We start from the raw sequence: 15,361 nt of genomic DNA on the forward strand, positions 1-15,361 counted from the left end.
GCTCCTGCTCTAAAGCAAGACTGCCGCGCTGGGGGTCAGCATCTATAATGCATGAGCCTCTCCGCTTGTCCTTCGGGCGCAGGGTCCCATCGGGGCCGGTGCTGGGCCCCCCCCTCTCCCCGGGCGCAGGGCAGGAGGGATGCGCTGAGCCCCGTGCTGCGCCCCGGGGCCGCATCGGCCCCTTAAGCCTTTTCATGGCATTGTCAGGGCGTTCAAACCAAATTTTCATGCTCGTTTTTCTTCGCTGGAGAGCTACAAATTGTAAAATTGACTTTTCACCTCGTCTGCGGCAGCAAATCTGTCGCTTTTCTTCCCGGTTTTCGGAGTCGTGAGGAGGCGAGGGAGGGGGGGAATGGGGGGGGGTGGGGGGGGGGTGCTGGGTGCTGAAAAGTGCAACGGGAGGAGACACCCCCTCCACCCCCCCCCCTCCACCCCCCGGGCGGGGAGAGCCGGGCGCCCCTGCGCGGTGCGGTGCGGTTGCAGGTGCGGTGCGGTGCGGTTCAGCCCTTAACGACAAGCGGCTCCCGGCCCCGCGGAGGATGCGGGCAAGGCGCGGAAAGCCCGCAGGCTTTCGGCGGGCGCGTAAGCGCAGTCCTCGGAGGTGGCGGGGCTGCTGGGAGCGGAGGCGGAGGCGCAGAGCGAAGGGGCGGACGGGGAAGCGCTGGAGAACCAGGAGCCGGCGTCGCTGCCGGGGCTGGGGGGAGCGGCGGCCCCGCGGAAGGTGGGGGGGGGCGGGAGGCATTGCTCGGCCAGGCGGAGGGTCTCGGAGAGGGCCCAGATGTAGTTGTAGGCGAAGCGCAGGGTCTCGATCTTGGTGAGCTTGGTGTCGTCGGGGAAGGTGGGCAGGACGCTGCGGAGCTCGTCCAGGGCGGCGTTGAGGTGGTGCATGCGGTTTCGTTCCCGATCGTTGGCCTTGACCCGCCGGCTGCGTTTCAGCGTGTGTAGCAGCGCTTCGGTACGCGCCCGCGCACGGCCGCGCCTCCGCCGCCGTTCCCGCGGAGCGCCCGGCGGCTCCGGTGCGCCGCCGCTGCTGGCCGCCTCCGCGGGCATCCTGCGGGGGGGGGGGGGGGAAAACACGGAGCGTCCGTCACTGGCGGCGGGGAGCGAAGGGGAAGGTGCGAAGAGGGCGGGGGAAGGGGTGGGGGGAGAGAGGAAGAAAAAAAAAAAAAGGCAAACCAAAAAGAAAAACCGACCCCCAAACGCCCAAACCCAACCCAAAACCTAAGGGGGGGGTGGAGGTGTGGGAGTGCTTGACACGCGGCAGGTGCCTGCTCCCCCCCCCCGTACTCACATGGAAAGGCACTCCCGGGGATGCGGTTAAGGAATAACGGGGTAAAAATATAGACGGGGAAAAGGAAAGCTTGCTGCTGCAGGGGAGGGAGGGAGGGGGGGAGGAGGGCGGCGAGCCCTCTGTGGATGGGGAAAAAAAGGGAAAAAAAGGGGAAAAAAGGGAAGAAAAAGGGAAAAAAGGGAAGAAAAAGGGAAAAAAGGGAAGAAAAAGGGAAAAAAGGGAAGAAAAAGGGAAAAAAGTGGGGGAAAAGGGGGAAAAGGGGGAAAAGGGGGAAAAAAGTGGGGAAAAGGGGGAAAAAAGTGGAAAAAAGGGGGAAAAGGGGGAAAAGGGGGAAAAGGGGGAAAAAAGTGGGGAAAAGGGGGAAAAAAGTGGAAAAAAGGGGGGAAAAGAGGGAAAAAGGGGGAAAAAAGGGGGGGAAAAGAGGGGAAAAAGAGGGGAAAACGAGGGGAGAAAAGGGGGGAAAAGGGAAAAAGGGGAAAGAAGGGGAAAAAGGGGTAAAAAAAGAAGGAAAAAAGGGGGAAAGAAGGAAAAAAGAAAAAGGGGGAAAAGGGGGGAAAAGGGGGAAAAAGGGAAAAAAAGGGGGGGAAAAAAAAGGGTGAAAAAAAAAAAAAGGGAAAGGCGGGGCGGGGGGGGCCGGGGCCACGCGACCGCTCTTGTCTTTGAAGTGCTGCGGGCTGCGATCCGCTCGTGTGAGCGGCGGCTTTGGCACACGACGGCGCGGCCGCCCGTACTTATAGCGGCGGGCGGACAATGGCCCCCGTGGCCGCCCCGCGGGGCCGCGCCGAGGCGGCAGGTCGGCCCCGTGCGCCGCGCCCTCCGGAGCGTGCCCGCAATTACCGCGGGCAGCCGCGCATCTGCCGCGCCCCCGGGGGGAAGGGGGAGAGGAGGGAGGGGGGGGGGGGACACGGGACCGGGGGTCCGCTCCTTACACCCACCGCGCTTGGGTCCCCCCCGCGACCGGACAAAGCGTGGGTGGGGGGTCCGGGGAGGGGTCACCGGGCTGGGTGTTTCGGTCGGGGTGAGTTTAAAGCGCAGGGGATTTGGAAAAGAAAAAAAAAAAAAAAAAAAAAAGCGGTTTGGGTTTCCACAGGATGGGCCGTGCTTTCTTTTTCTTTTCTTTTTTACCCCCCCCCCCAGCCAGAGCCGGCTGGAAGATTTCTTCAGGTTTTCTTTGCACCTCCAGCTTTTTCTACACCCCCCCCGTCAAAGGGAAAATACTCTGGAACCATAAAACTTGAACTCAAAGCAGGTCTTTTCCCTCCTGCACTTCAGAGGAGGGTATCTACACGCGCTTTGGCTCTCAGGCGCTTCACTTGGAAAAGGGTTTTGCAGGTGCTCAGAAAGTTAAAAATTCCAAATTACGCTTATCTTACAAACTTCAGTGGTTGTGAAAGCATACATAGAATACTTCTTTGTCTCTGGAGAAAAGCCAAGAACTCTGCTGGTTTTATTGTACAGTTCTTGCTGCCTCTGCTAATCCCCATGAAGTGCCCAGGTACCACTACTTAACACTTTGGGAAGCCACAGTTCCGTAAGCGGCTAAAAAGTTCCCCAATTCTGACATCTGGCTTTTTGCATCCTGCCTCTCGGTACTGTAAGGAAGCCCCGTTGTCAGCACTCAGGTACTTGCCTGTCTGGAAGGTTTTCAGTTTCACCGTCCATCGGTAGCCATTCTTAGACTTCTATGCCTAAACTCACATTTATTTACACGATTGCCCCGTACTTTAAACATAAATTCACTCCCACTCCCGTGATTTTCTCCTATGCCTTTGATAAGCAGGCATAGTTATTGTCTTCACCTCTGCATTTCGAGTTCATAGCAGCTATTCTTTACTTGAACCTGAGAGAGGAGTTTGCTGTCGGAGTTATTCCTTCTGCTTTCCACCCTCCTCGCTTTTGAGATGATGCACGACACCAGCAAACTGCCACGGCCGGCCTTCTTTGTGCCAAAAAGATCGCGCACAGAAGTGAGCAATCCGAAAAAAGCCCTGGGTGATGAATATTAATGAGTCTCAAACTAGAAATAGTTTTCCAGTGGCCGAGCTTGCAGGATCAGCTCGCTTTCTGCTTTTTAACATCTTTATACGGCTACGGACCTTCGATGTGCAATCTCACCGCGGAAGGCCAGGCGATGGGGCCTGGCTGTTCTGCAGGAGGGACTGAGCTCTCTCAATCACCAGACCTGCAATCAGGCTGATGTTTTTAGGGCCCGTGCATGCATAAATGACTTTCGGCGCTAAGTAGTTCCACCTCACTGAGTTACTCATGTCCTTAAGTGACGGCACGATTAGAGGCCTCGGTCGGCAGACGGACATCGGCGGCGGTGGAGTTTCCAGCGTGAACCGGGAGAAAGTCAGAAGGGACCAAAATTTAAAGGTTATGGAAGCATATGGCAAAAAATGTTAAACTTTTGTTAAAGTGCACTTTGTATGTAGTGATATAAACTCCAGTGTTGTCTGCAACACTTTGATTGTCTTTTGTTTAGGTGTCTTTGAGCAGTCAATAGTTTATTCATTAAAATGTTTATGATTCCCTAGAGTTTCACAGACTTTGGCACAACCGATCACTTGTCTGAAAGTTTGCAGTGAAAGCGCATTATTCATTAGTCCTTATCCATCATTTGCAGTTTGTCATTTGTTATTCTCTTGTTTTAAAAGTTTGTGCTCCAATCAAGGAGGGGAGAGAGCACCATGTGTCTCTGTGATCAGTCACAGCCATGAATAGCCAGAGCTGAAGTGAATGTTTCACAAACAACCCATAGGCTGAAATTTGTTTGCATAATCTATTCACTGCGTACTTATGAATAACGAATGCATTCACAGAACCAGAATTGTTTCAGGAAGCCTTCGCAAACAGAAAGAAGTGCTAAATATCTTGGATAATTTATTCCCGATGAATAATTCAACCAGTTCTATCGCAGGCAGTCTACTAATTTTGCAGATAAATTATTCAGCCAACACAGATAATAGCTCTTACACCTTATGGGCCTGCTCCTATGGAAGTCAGCTGCTAAAGTTTCATGAAGTTTTCTGGGATCGGGAAAGAAAAAAATCCCAAACTGAAACAGGACCTTTGATTTCAAGGAACACAGAGTGTGTTCCCAGCTGATGGCCTTAGTCTGATTTTCAGCCTTTGGAGTCGCTTCTTCGCCTTGACGTAAGTGCAGCTAGGCTCAGATGGACTCGTGGATGTTATTAGTTTCATATTTTGAGCTCTAAGGAAGCTTGCCATAAATACCATTTGCTTTGAGACAACTTACAGCACTTAAAAAATTAAAAGAGAGGAAAAAAGATTCAAATGGCATTTTCGACTACGGAAACCGTAAAAGCACAGCTGGATCGGCCCATCCTTCGCTATGTGGGATGGCAAACTGCTCATCTGAAATCGGAGCAAACTGTTGTGGGCAAGTTTCCACGTGGCGCATTTATCCCTTGGTGGACCGGGGCCTTGAGCACGAAGCTTGCTCCTCCGCCTTTGTGTTGAGGTGTCACGCGTAGGGTCTCGCTCATGGCTGGACGCCAGTAAAAGTAGAAAAAAATAAAGGTGGAGGAAAGGCTGTTGGAGAAAAGGTGCCACAAAGCTCCCAGGTGCTCGCAGCGAAGGCTGTCGGTGCTCGGCACTGCTCTCTGAATGTGCCATTTCCAGCAAGGAAAAAGCCGGCCCGTGAGAAGATACCGTTCCCTGGTAAGTGTTCGTTGTACCTTGTAAAGGTGAATAAATCTCCACATTAGGAATCAGCCACACATTTCAAAAATGACCAGAATTACGCTCATTAGAGCAGTGTTAGCATCACTCTTCTCCCCAAGTATGGAAATGAGCGGTTGACAGTAAAACCGCAATTGGAAGATGCCTCAGAGAAGTTAGAGGTACTTCATTTTTTTTTTTAAGGCTTAAGATGCACATCAATAGAACAACTTGCCAGACTCTGTGTTTTGTTACATTAGTACGTGAGGGCTTAACTAATATTGGGATGAGTGTCAAAACCGCATATCAACCAGGAGAATACTGCTTTTTTGCTCCCTCGTCGATTGAAAGCATGGCCAGAGCGAGAAGGCAGAGCTGTCTGCGGAAAACGCTTTCAACTGCATTTGGAAAGATGATGTGGCTGGTGGCAAAGCCCTCACCCTGGGAGCAGAAAGCTCGACCCCGTGCCTTGCAGGAGTAAAGGGAGGGTCATCCTCGCTCATCCCTGGGGATGCCCAGGTCGATGCAGCAGGGATTTTAAAAATAGATGGAAAACCAGAAGATGGCTCGACGGGGGAGCTTGTCTCCCCGTGCTTGCACGAGCACGGTGCAGGGCATGGCGGCTGCTTGTCCAGCCAGGGCTGGGGACAGACGTGCGCCATAGGGATGGACATACGGCGCCGGGCTCCTGGGACCGGAGTCAGCTTACAGCTCCCGACCCGAGGCTACCGGAGGGCTCAGGGGTTCACGCCTTGGCTACCGACTAATGGACAGCCCTGGAAGTCCAATATTTGAAAGGGATCTCAGCCTGCACGGAGGCAGCGTTAACCCCTTCCGCAGCAGGAGCCGCTTCTCCTGCTGGGGAAACGCCTGGGGAGCAGCTCGAGGGCTTCGTCCATAAAGGATTTTGAGCTCAGATCCGACCTGCCTGCGGCCAGCGTGAGGCCTCAGGCCGCGTGCCGGGGACAGCCGGCGGGAGCGGAGCACGGGGGCATCGCAGGGAGGGTCCCTGGGTACCGGGGGGGGGTCCTGGCCCGGAGGACTCGAATCCGCTCTGAAATCCCGCACAAGTGTCTGGGAGCCGTGGTCGGAGTTCAACCCCTCCCAGGGCCTCTGCAGAAATAGTGGGAATGTTTTATTTTCAGGTTTTAAACGCGTGATGTAACATTTTCCTTCTTTTTTGGGGGGGGGGGGGGGGGGCGAGTAGGTAAGCGATTGTTCCCTGCAAGCACAAATGTATTTTGTTTGTTGTAATTAAAATGTTTTAATGAGACAACCATAAAATCAACCATTAATTATTTTTTTTCAAACACTTCTGCTTCCTTTTGAGCTAGGTCTATTTAGAAATAGTTTAGAGAGTAGCCTGCAGTTTTATTCTTTCTTTGGTATTATACACAGGAGTGGAGAAGTCATTTATAAATAATTACACAATGTTTTGGGTCTTTGGGTTTGTATAATATATCAAAGCGATTAGTACACGCATTGTTCCATTGTAAATGGTTTTTTTCCCTTCCTTTCAGTTTCACTTGCCTTGTCTTCTATCTAAACCTTTTTCGTGAAATCCTTTGTCTTCCTCATTCTTTTAGCTTGTTACAGTGCAGGGACATTCTTCTTATTCAAACACTCACAGCATGAGCAAAGAAAGCTACTTCTGTCGCATCTTAAGTTTTACCATAACTTTCTGGCATTTTCTTTTCTTCCAATTTTCCCAGACTACTGATAGGGTAATGAAGAATTATAACATACATCAATTATTGGTGCTCACGGTGTATTATGCTCCTGAATTCAAGGGGAGATAAAGAGGGAAAAAAAAAAAAAAAAAAAGCACCACTTTCTGTGGTTTTGAGGCACATGAGAGAGGACTCGGCGCAGATTATTTATAACATCTTTCTGAGCATCAATTATGTTTGACTCCTACAACCACTTCCTTGTCCCACTGGTTTTACGGCCAGAAGGAGTCATTTTTGTGTGTGGTAGCTGCGGCATTTAACTTGTTTCTTTTATGAGGAGCCCAAACAATGCATCTTCAGGCCAAACAATCTATCTCCCCGAATAATAGCCCAAATGTCAGTCAAGCGCTCAGGGCTGGGAAATATATGATCATGGTAAAGGGCCACGGGAAGAAAGCGTGGAGATGGAGGGGTTCGCGCGGGGTCCTCGCGCGGCTCCGCAGCGGTGCTGTCTCGCCCAGTTTCGGCACTGGGTACCCCCGGGGATCGGGGCTGGACCAGGCGTGGGGCGCAGGTACCCGGCGATGTGACCGGGCTGCCCGAGGTTTCGACAACCCTAATCTGAGTTATCCCAGGAAAGTTATCCAAACTCTCCCGGTGCGGTCACGCTGCTGGGGCACGCTCCCTGCCTGGCCCTTCCTCAGTCTCCCGGCTACCACATGAACGGGGAAAAATGAGATTAGGATATCACCTCCGAGAAACGAGCCCTTTTTTTCCCCCACCTTATTGTGTGAGGGGTTTTTCTTCTCTTTTTCCCCCCCCTCCACCATCTCCCGCCCACAATTCCCCCTCTTTTGTTGATTTGTATTTTCTTAATTGAAGCTAGAACACTTATTCTAAAAGAAAGGGACAAAATTCATTGACCACCCTGCAGATGAAATCCCCCCCAACAACGTGCAAAGCAGGAAGCTTAACTACATGCTGAGATGCCTCGGTTTTCTTTTATACAATCCATATAAATAATTCTACTTAGGAGTGGCTTTTATTTTTATTTTCTCTTAACGCCAATGAAGATAACCTGGAAGAATTGAAGCACCGTAACAGTGGGATGAAATTGAGCCTGAGCATTTGGGGGGGCTTTTGGGGTCCCCCTCCCCAGCTCTGGGGATGGAGTCTTGCAGCCGGAGGAGGATGCTCCGGGACCACCGGCAGCCCGCAGGTCCCCACCGCCCCGCTGCGGGGGCCCGGAGGATTTGCTGTCATTTGCATAGCAGGTGTTGGGTCCTGGGCCATTCTTCCTTAAGGGAGTTTTAATACGGGATAAATTACTGGGAATTAGGAGGAGGCAGGCGACAAGAAAAGCGCTCGCCGAGTCTTCTCCCAGCCACGGCAGGGGAAATGGAGAGAATGGCTAAAGAAAAGGAGAAAAACCCAAACGCAGCGGCTCCTGCCCCAGCCTGGAAAGTTTAGGGTGCGCAGGGGTTGGGGGGCAGCTCCTGAAACTCAGGTTTGAAGCCAGGCACGCGGTAATCCCAGAGACAGTAATATGATTACCGGCCTGAGGATCTTTGAGTCAGTAGGTCTGGTAGGGGAGTTTAAAATGTTAATCCCTGGTATAATCCCTTCCCTGGCATTGTACGTACAAGGGTTGCACCCACAAGAGAATTGCCTGTTTCCTTCCCCGGGCTTCAGGGTGGGAGGGCAAGGCTGGGGAGCAACCCCCCTGCTTCCATGCACCCACACTGATATGCACACCCAAACACACGCGTGAACATGCGCACACCCATGTGTGCCCACCACGTATGCGCATCCACGTGCGCCCAGGCGTGTACCCACAGGCCCATGCACGCTCACGTGTGCGCACACGCGCAATCCCACGCGAACACGCGTGCACACACGCAGCTCCTGTGCGAAACTTCACCGCTGTCCCGAAGTTGTCTCGTCTGCCGTAAGAACTGCAGTGACAGCATCCAGAGATATTTGGAAATACCGGTGGCTGTCGTACTTGGGATCACGTGCTGGCTGGTTCGTAGTGTTTTTGCAATGCCTGGCTCTGGCCATGGCTAAGGCCAAGACAAGTGGTTAATAACAGCGATGCTACAGACTTTTCCGTACATCTAGATGGGTACACGTACATCTGCACACGAAATGGGACAGAAAGGCTGGGTCACCGGTGCTGCCAGGGGGGTCTTGATGAAAATTTCCTATCACACCTCAGTCACTGCTTAGCCCTGTCAATTAGAGTACACGTACATAAAAGAAAAATGAGATGCTTCACATGTTTTTAAGCAGAGAGTCATTTTGAAATGCATCCACCTGTAGGCTTTTGTTGCAGGTGGGAAAGGGTTGCCTACAATTCTTGTTTTGGCCCTCTGTAAAGGGATGTCAGTATGAAACCATCCAGATGCTTTTCACATCAAAGGAGGCTTGACGTTTTAAATATATAAATAGAGGCCATCTATAATAAAAGACTGTATCAGTGAGGAAGAAGCTGACATCTCCTCAACTAAAAAAAAAAAAAGCAGGTGAATTCACCCCAAAAGAGATGTGAGAGCTCGGCAGGGACGTGCCGGTGCTTGCGGGAGCCCCAGCGCCCGGGAAGAGCCGGGCAGGTGGAAAAAGCAAGGAGAGAGCTCCAGCCACGGGCCTTGGGCCATGGCCCTGCACCCTGACCCCAGGGATGGGACCTTTGGGGTGCAGTTCCCACTGCCCTGGCCATGAGAGGGCCGAGGGTGACACCCCAAGGCACAGCGCTGCAAACTCGGCCGTGCGGAGCTGGAGGGTTCGCAGCTCCCTGGGCTCCAGAAAAGCTCCCGTGAATATTTAGCAAAGCAAAACCTGCTGTACTGACCGAAAAATCCTGCTTTCCTTTGGGCTTATGCTGTCATTTTATTGCTTTTACTGTATTAGTTAAAAAAAAAAAAAAAAAATTATCTCAGTAAAACTTTTACGTGACCTTGAGTACAATTGTAAAGATTTCTGAGTGAGAAAAAGTGATACAAAGAGCTTTTCCTGGCTGAGGTTTGGTGGTTTGGGGCTGTTTTAGATGCGGTGAGAGCTGAGTTTCGGAGAGCTGGTGTCGGGCCCTGGGGAGGTAGGCAGGGCTGGCTGGGCAGCGGAGAGCTGGGTTGAAAATGGATTTTGCAGTTCAGAGGTCAAACAGTGAAACTGGGCTCTGGGTAGGGCAGAAGGAGGAAGAGATTTAGTTTAGCTTAGAATACAAATTTTAGAAAATGTCAAAATGAAACACCTGGTGGCTGCTGAATTAAGATGCTTCAGTGAAAACACACTGAGATGGCACCCTGACTCTTGAAAGTAACTTTTTTTTTTTTTCTGCACCAACTCAGCCTTTTGATGGATGTTCCACTGTTTTTCGAACAGATTTCATTAAACTTAGCTGAAAGCAAATGGTAAATAACTTGTAGATCTGCTCTGCTTTCTGGAATTTAAAGGAGTACTTTGCACTGACTTAAATGGCCCCTGGCTATCCATTTAACTGGGCTGCTTTGCAGTTCATTACCTTAGTATTATATGTGCAATATATCTTTTAAAGTTCCCGTTCTTCAGGGACAAAACCACAGGTATAAACATCTTAAATTCTAGCCTGAATCACCTCACTGTTAGTGTAAGCAGCTGCGGTGAAGGTGAGGGACCCACTGTTGCTCTCCATCACCCTGACAGCCAAGTATCATCTCTTTCAGCATCTTTTCATGATAATGTCTCCAGGTACAAAAAGAAAAATAAAAGCATAGTGTTAAACTACGGGTGTAACAGCCCTTGAAAACTCCCAGGCAGCATATGGGTTCAAAGTGCTGAATTTGCTGGGACCAGTACCTAATGATGCAACTGCTGGGACCAGTACCTAATGATGCAGCTGAACTGGGCAGAGAATAAAGGAAAAATTCTGCAGAAGACACTGCAGGTGCTGTGCTTTATGCCTGGAGCTGGACTGTGGGGGATCGGAGTACACAGGTAAGCTTGACCCCCAGTTAGGTGGCAAGAACAGTTTTCAAGGTGTGTATTAGCCCTTGTAATTACTGAACGTTTTTCTGCTAGGGAAGCTTTAAGTTGTAGGTCTGCTAATACATATTTGAGAATAGCTTGAAGGTGTAAAATGCTAAATAAATACAAATTCTAGTTCTAGTAGTCAGGGAATTAGAAAGACAGTGGAGCAGTGTGATTAAGGGAAAGTTAATGTTGTCCTAGGTGAGGTGTTTTTTTTTTTTCCTTGGGGCTGTATGCACTCCCACAGTAACGAGCTCCTCTGAAACGAGTATTTGGCTAATGAGGGGGGACAGGTTTGGCTGATCTGTTTCCGCTGAGCCTCTGCTGCAGGGGTGCTGCTTTCTTTCCCAATTTAAGCATGTATTAAAGGGCAATAAATTCTGTGTTCACAGATAAATAGTAAAATAAGTGCAATTGCTAATTATGAAGTGAATGTACTTCTTCAGACTATAGATGTTCCTTGGATAAAACCCAAAATATTGTTTTTTCTTTCACCTCAGGTTTAATGTGCTGCAGGGCTTGAGCCTGTTTCCACTTATTCTGGTGGGAATTAGAGACAATTTCTCCAGAGTCGGTGCAGCTACACTTCTCTGAAGCAGTTGTCGGAGTTAAGCAGGGCTCTGAGCCTCTTACCCCACTGTGCAAACAGAGGAGGGGATCCAATGGGGCTGCAAAATCACAGAGAAACATCTTTCACAAGATCGCTTTTTTATTATTTGCCTTGTGGGCCTTACGTATATACAGATGGCTCCTATTCGAAAGAAACTTTTTTTTCTTTTCTTTATTTCCCCCTGAAACAAACAGGGTATGATTTTGGTTTTTATAGTTTTCAGTACTTGGTGTTATTTATCTTCATTAACCTGTTAATGACCCCAGACCTCCATCCCACACATTACACACCAGGTGCTGGGAATTTAGCTCTTGATCTATGAGCTCCACCCACAGCCTTCGCCGGAAAAAGAGACAACCCCCCCTTTCCTGATTTGTAAGTGATGGAACTAGCCACAAGATGTCAACCTTTACCAAGCTGCAGTTTGGAGCCAGCTCTGCTCACCCAGCAGCAGCCGGGGTGGACAACCCTGCGTGGAGGCTCTGCTGGAAAGCCCAGGTACCTGCTTCAAGTAAGTGGGCAAAAGTCCCCTGAGGCTTTTCAGAACATGGAAAATTGATTTTTTTTTTTTTTTTACCACCAGGCTTTGCTTTATGATCATGCTTTATTTCTGTTGGATTTTCTTTATTATCTTCCGCTACAAGCTTTAGCCAAATTGGGCACTGTTGTGTGTGGAAAAGGGAAAGGGTCTTGCTACAAAGAGCATGTTATCCAAAAAAGATAAGGTCAAAAATGGGTGAAGGAAAGGACTATTACCAACTAAATGTTATATTTGTGTGCACATAAATATATATTTAAGTAGTGAGTTACTGCAGTGAGTTACTGTAGATCTTGAGATCCTTGTCCAGTCGCCGGAGCTGTGTACCCAGCACTCCATTCCTGTGGGTTACAGCGTGCTGTAATTACCCTTAAAACAGAGCACCTGGCATTCAATCAACTATTTGGATTATCATGACACAGATGGCATAGAGCTGAAACTCTAGGAAAACAGGAAGGAGGTTGGTTTTCCCATAGAAAACCACATCTTTCAATTTGTGTTTCAGCTCCAGGTTTCAGAGCTTGCTGCTTTCCAGCTTCTGCCATCAACTCTTAGGATAAAAGTAAAAGCCCCAAAGTACTGGCCCTTGGCACACGTGGCCGTGCCCGTGTGCTGATGCGGGGCCAGTAGGACCAGCAAGGGGTTTTGGGCTGGGACCCCTGATATGTGTGTCCTCTGTGGTCTGAGCCAAGCACCTGAGATCAGATAAGGGTGCTCTGATCAGTAATGCTGCTGACTTTGTGTTTTCTCTTCTGTGTACTGTGCTGGTTTTGCCCCTCTCCATCCCATCCTTTTTTTTTTTTTTTTCTCCTGATCTTAGAATAACATTTCCCAGGTGTGATAAACCCAAGAATACTTCTTTTTCTCTTAAAGTTATATTTGACGTTTTCCCTCTCTGGATCAGTGTTTCCAGGCATTGTTACCCAGTATGTTGCTCTGTACGTTTGAAGTGTTGGGATTTTACCTGCTGGGCAACACCAAACCTCTGCTTCCTCGCAGGTGCTCCCTTTGGGGATGCAGCGCGTGGTGGCCCTGCTCTCAGCCTAAGGTGGACTGCGCTTATCAAGTTCAATTGCTTTCTCCAAAAAGACCCTTCCAAGCACCCTGAGATTCACAAGAGGTCCCAAGAATTCCCTGCTTTTTTATCCCGTAGCTTCCCAGAGTCCTGTAGTAGCTCGTGGGCTGGTGGCATTGCTCAGAGCCAGGCATGATCACTTGACACTGATTACTGTAATGAAGAACTGGATTTCCCTGGCAGGACTGTTTTAACTGTTGCATAAAAATGGAGAGGGAACACCCTGCCAGTCACGTTTTAAATTTGAGAGGTAGCACTTGGCAAACTGGTTCTTGCTGGGGAGGAGTGGCGCTTGACTGGGAATTACTGGTTCAAGGAGGGAGCTGAGGAGCTCCAGGCTGATTTGTTTTTCCTAATGTGGCTGCAGAAGTGATAAGTCTTCTAGACTTAGAGAGGAAGCTGAAGTAAACCCCAAGGAGAAATGTAAATGGTGCAATTATGAAGGTAATAGAAATGGAGAAGTATTTTTATGCAACACAATGGAATGGGCAGTAATGAGGCAAAAATGCTGAGGGATAAAGACAAAAGACATTTCTTCCGGGATTAGAACTGAGCTCAAAATTGCCAAAGCCTACTGGAAGAGGAAAAAAAAATAAGCCTGTTGTAGCATTTCTTTTCCTTTAATAAGCTTCTTTTTCTGGGAGTCCTGAGTGTTCAGATGTAGCACACTTAGTGCCTAGTAACCCAACAAAGCTTTGATTGGTGGCTCTGCAGAAAGATTTTCTTTTCCTTGCAGGTTTCTAACCATGAAAAGACACGGAGATCAGTTGCTTCAGAATCCTTAATTAAACACAACAAAGAAGGGCAATTAGAGCTGTGTTTTGCTTCTGTCATCCAGCAAATCTTGCAAACCTCAAATCCCTTTTCTTGCCCCAAGATTTATGATGGGAATAAATCATAATTATTCCTGTAATTATCAGCCTTAAGTGAACATCAGCAGGATTAATATATTTTTTTTTTTCTCGGAGGAGTTTCTGAAACCCATCCAAGAGGAATTCACTAACCTCTTTTGTTGTACAGGAAGAAAAACAAAAACACAGGCGTGGTGATTTTCCCAGGCCTTGGCTGCCTGCCTCCCTGTCACTTCATGTCACGTCATTCCTCCCTCCCAGGTCCCGTGTGCCCGCTCGCAGCAGAGCAGCTCCTGTTGCGCTGGATGCTCTCCATGTGTGTTGTCAGAGCGATCTCTGCCCAAAGAGCTGGTAATAGACACAAGCAAAAGATAAGAGAAAAATCTGAGAGGGTTTGAGTGCTTCAGAGGTCGACAAAAGGACCAGAAATACAACCTGTCACTCGGTGTTCAGAAAATAAATGCTCGTGCACGTTGCAGCTCTACAAAGCATTTCTTCCAGGGGTCTTGGCTTTGTTGTGATGGTTGGATGAAGTGGTGCTTGTACCCAGCGAGAGGGAACAAGTTCTCCTCTTCAGGCATTGAAGGTGATAACGTGCATCCGTGGGTTTTGCTGCTGGGAAGTCCGATGGTCCTGTCTGAGGACAGGACCCAAATGCAACACCTGGCGAATGGCAGCTGTGTGGGGTCCTGTGGGTCCTGGGCTTGCTGGAGAGCTGGTGCCAGGAGGGAGAACCGCTGGGCAAGAAAGCCACATGGCTCAGTGTATTGGGCAGAAATTCCTGATGTTTTTACAGGATTTTGGGCAGGTGGTTTGGGAATGAGTCTTCCCAGGGTTGTGCTGCAATCCGGTTTCCCGTGCTGGTGTGATGGATGTGGCAGCCAGGTGTCCTCTTTGCCCTTAGTGTGCGTGTTCCGTGTTAATGGGATAATATGACTCTGTAAACCTCTGAGCAGGTTTCCCAAAATACAACTGCATTTTCTTTGCTTTGGAGAGGGGGGTGTTTCCCATACCTGGGTAAGGAAATGCAACAGCTGAAGCTTTTCTTGCAGAGCTGGGGAAGAGCATTCCCAATATCAGCACTGCAATGAGCAGGCTCCAAGCTGATTTATAATGCAGATGGCTGGAGGGCCGTAGAGGTGTCCCCAGGCTGTCTGAGAAGGTTTTTGGTTGCCACTAGATGTCCTTTCAGCCCTGCTTTCTCCCACCGCTCCTCTAGAGCAACCATCTGGGCTGGGATCTGCTGGCCATGGCCCAAGAGCCACCAGACACCGCAGTCCTGTGGGGTTGACGAGAGCAAGGAATGGGGCTGGAGCCTCCCAAACATCCCTTTGATCTCGCACAGCTTTGTCTCGTGTAGTGCTGGCTAATAGGAATGAGGATGCTTTGGATGCTTAAAACACATCTTCTGGATCTGTGCTGGGTCTTAAATAATTTAATACCTCTAGTATGAATTGGGGACTGTTGCTGCATCACTACCTGGGCAGGGCCACTGATTAGTAGAGGTGATGGTCCAAGGAGGCAACCTTGGAAGGTAAAAAAGATGATTCTATCTTAGTTTCGCATGAGATATAATGACCAAATGAAATGGTGGTCCAATTTTGTGCAGGTTTTTAGTTTTCTCTATGAATTTGCAG

General features: G+C 49.4%; 1 protein-coding gene across 1 annotated transcript; it reads right to left on the minus strand.

Annotated features, from left to right (window-relative positions):
* Window positions 1-507: 507 nt before the first annotated feature.
* Window positions 508-1,050, minus strand: NEUROG1 (neurogenin 1). The gene has a single exon (XM_075056837.1). It carries the CDS (start codon window positions 1,048-1,050, stop codon window positions 508-510), a length of 543 nt encoding a protein of 180 aa, XP_074912938.1.
* Window positions 1,051-15,361: the final 14,311 nt, after the last annotated feature.

This window comes from Buteo buteo, chromosome 24 (genome assembly GCF_964188355.1).
Source record: "Buteo buteo chromosome 24, bButBut1.hap1.1, whole genome shotgun sequence".
Lineage (NCBI taxonomy): Eukaryota > Metazoa > Chordata > Aves > Accipitriformes > Accipitridae > Buteo > Buteo buteo.

Bases quoted from the DNA above. Each gene is read 5' to 3' on its own strand.
- NEUROG1 (XM_075056837.1), bottom strand. From the start codon at position 1,050: ATGCCCGCGGAGGCGGCCAGCAGCGGCGGCGCACCGGAGCCGCCGGGC.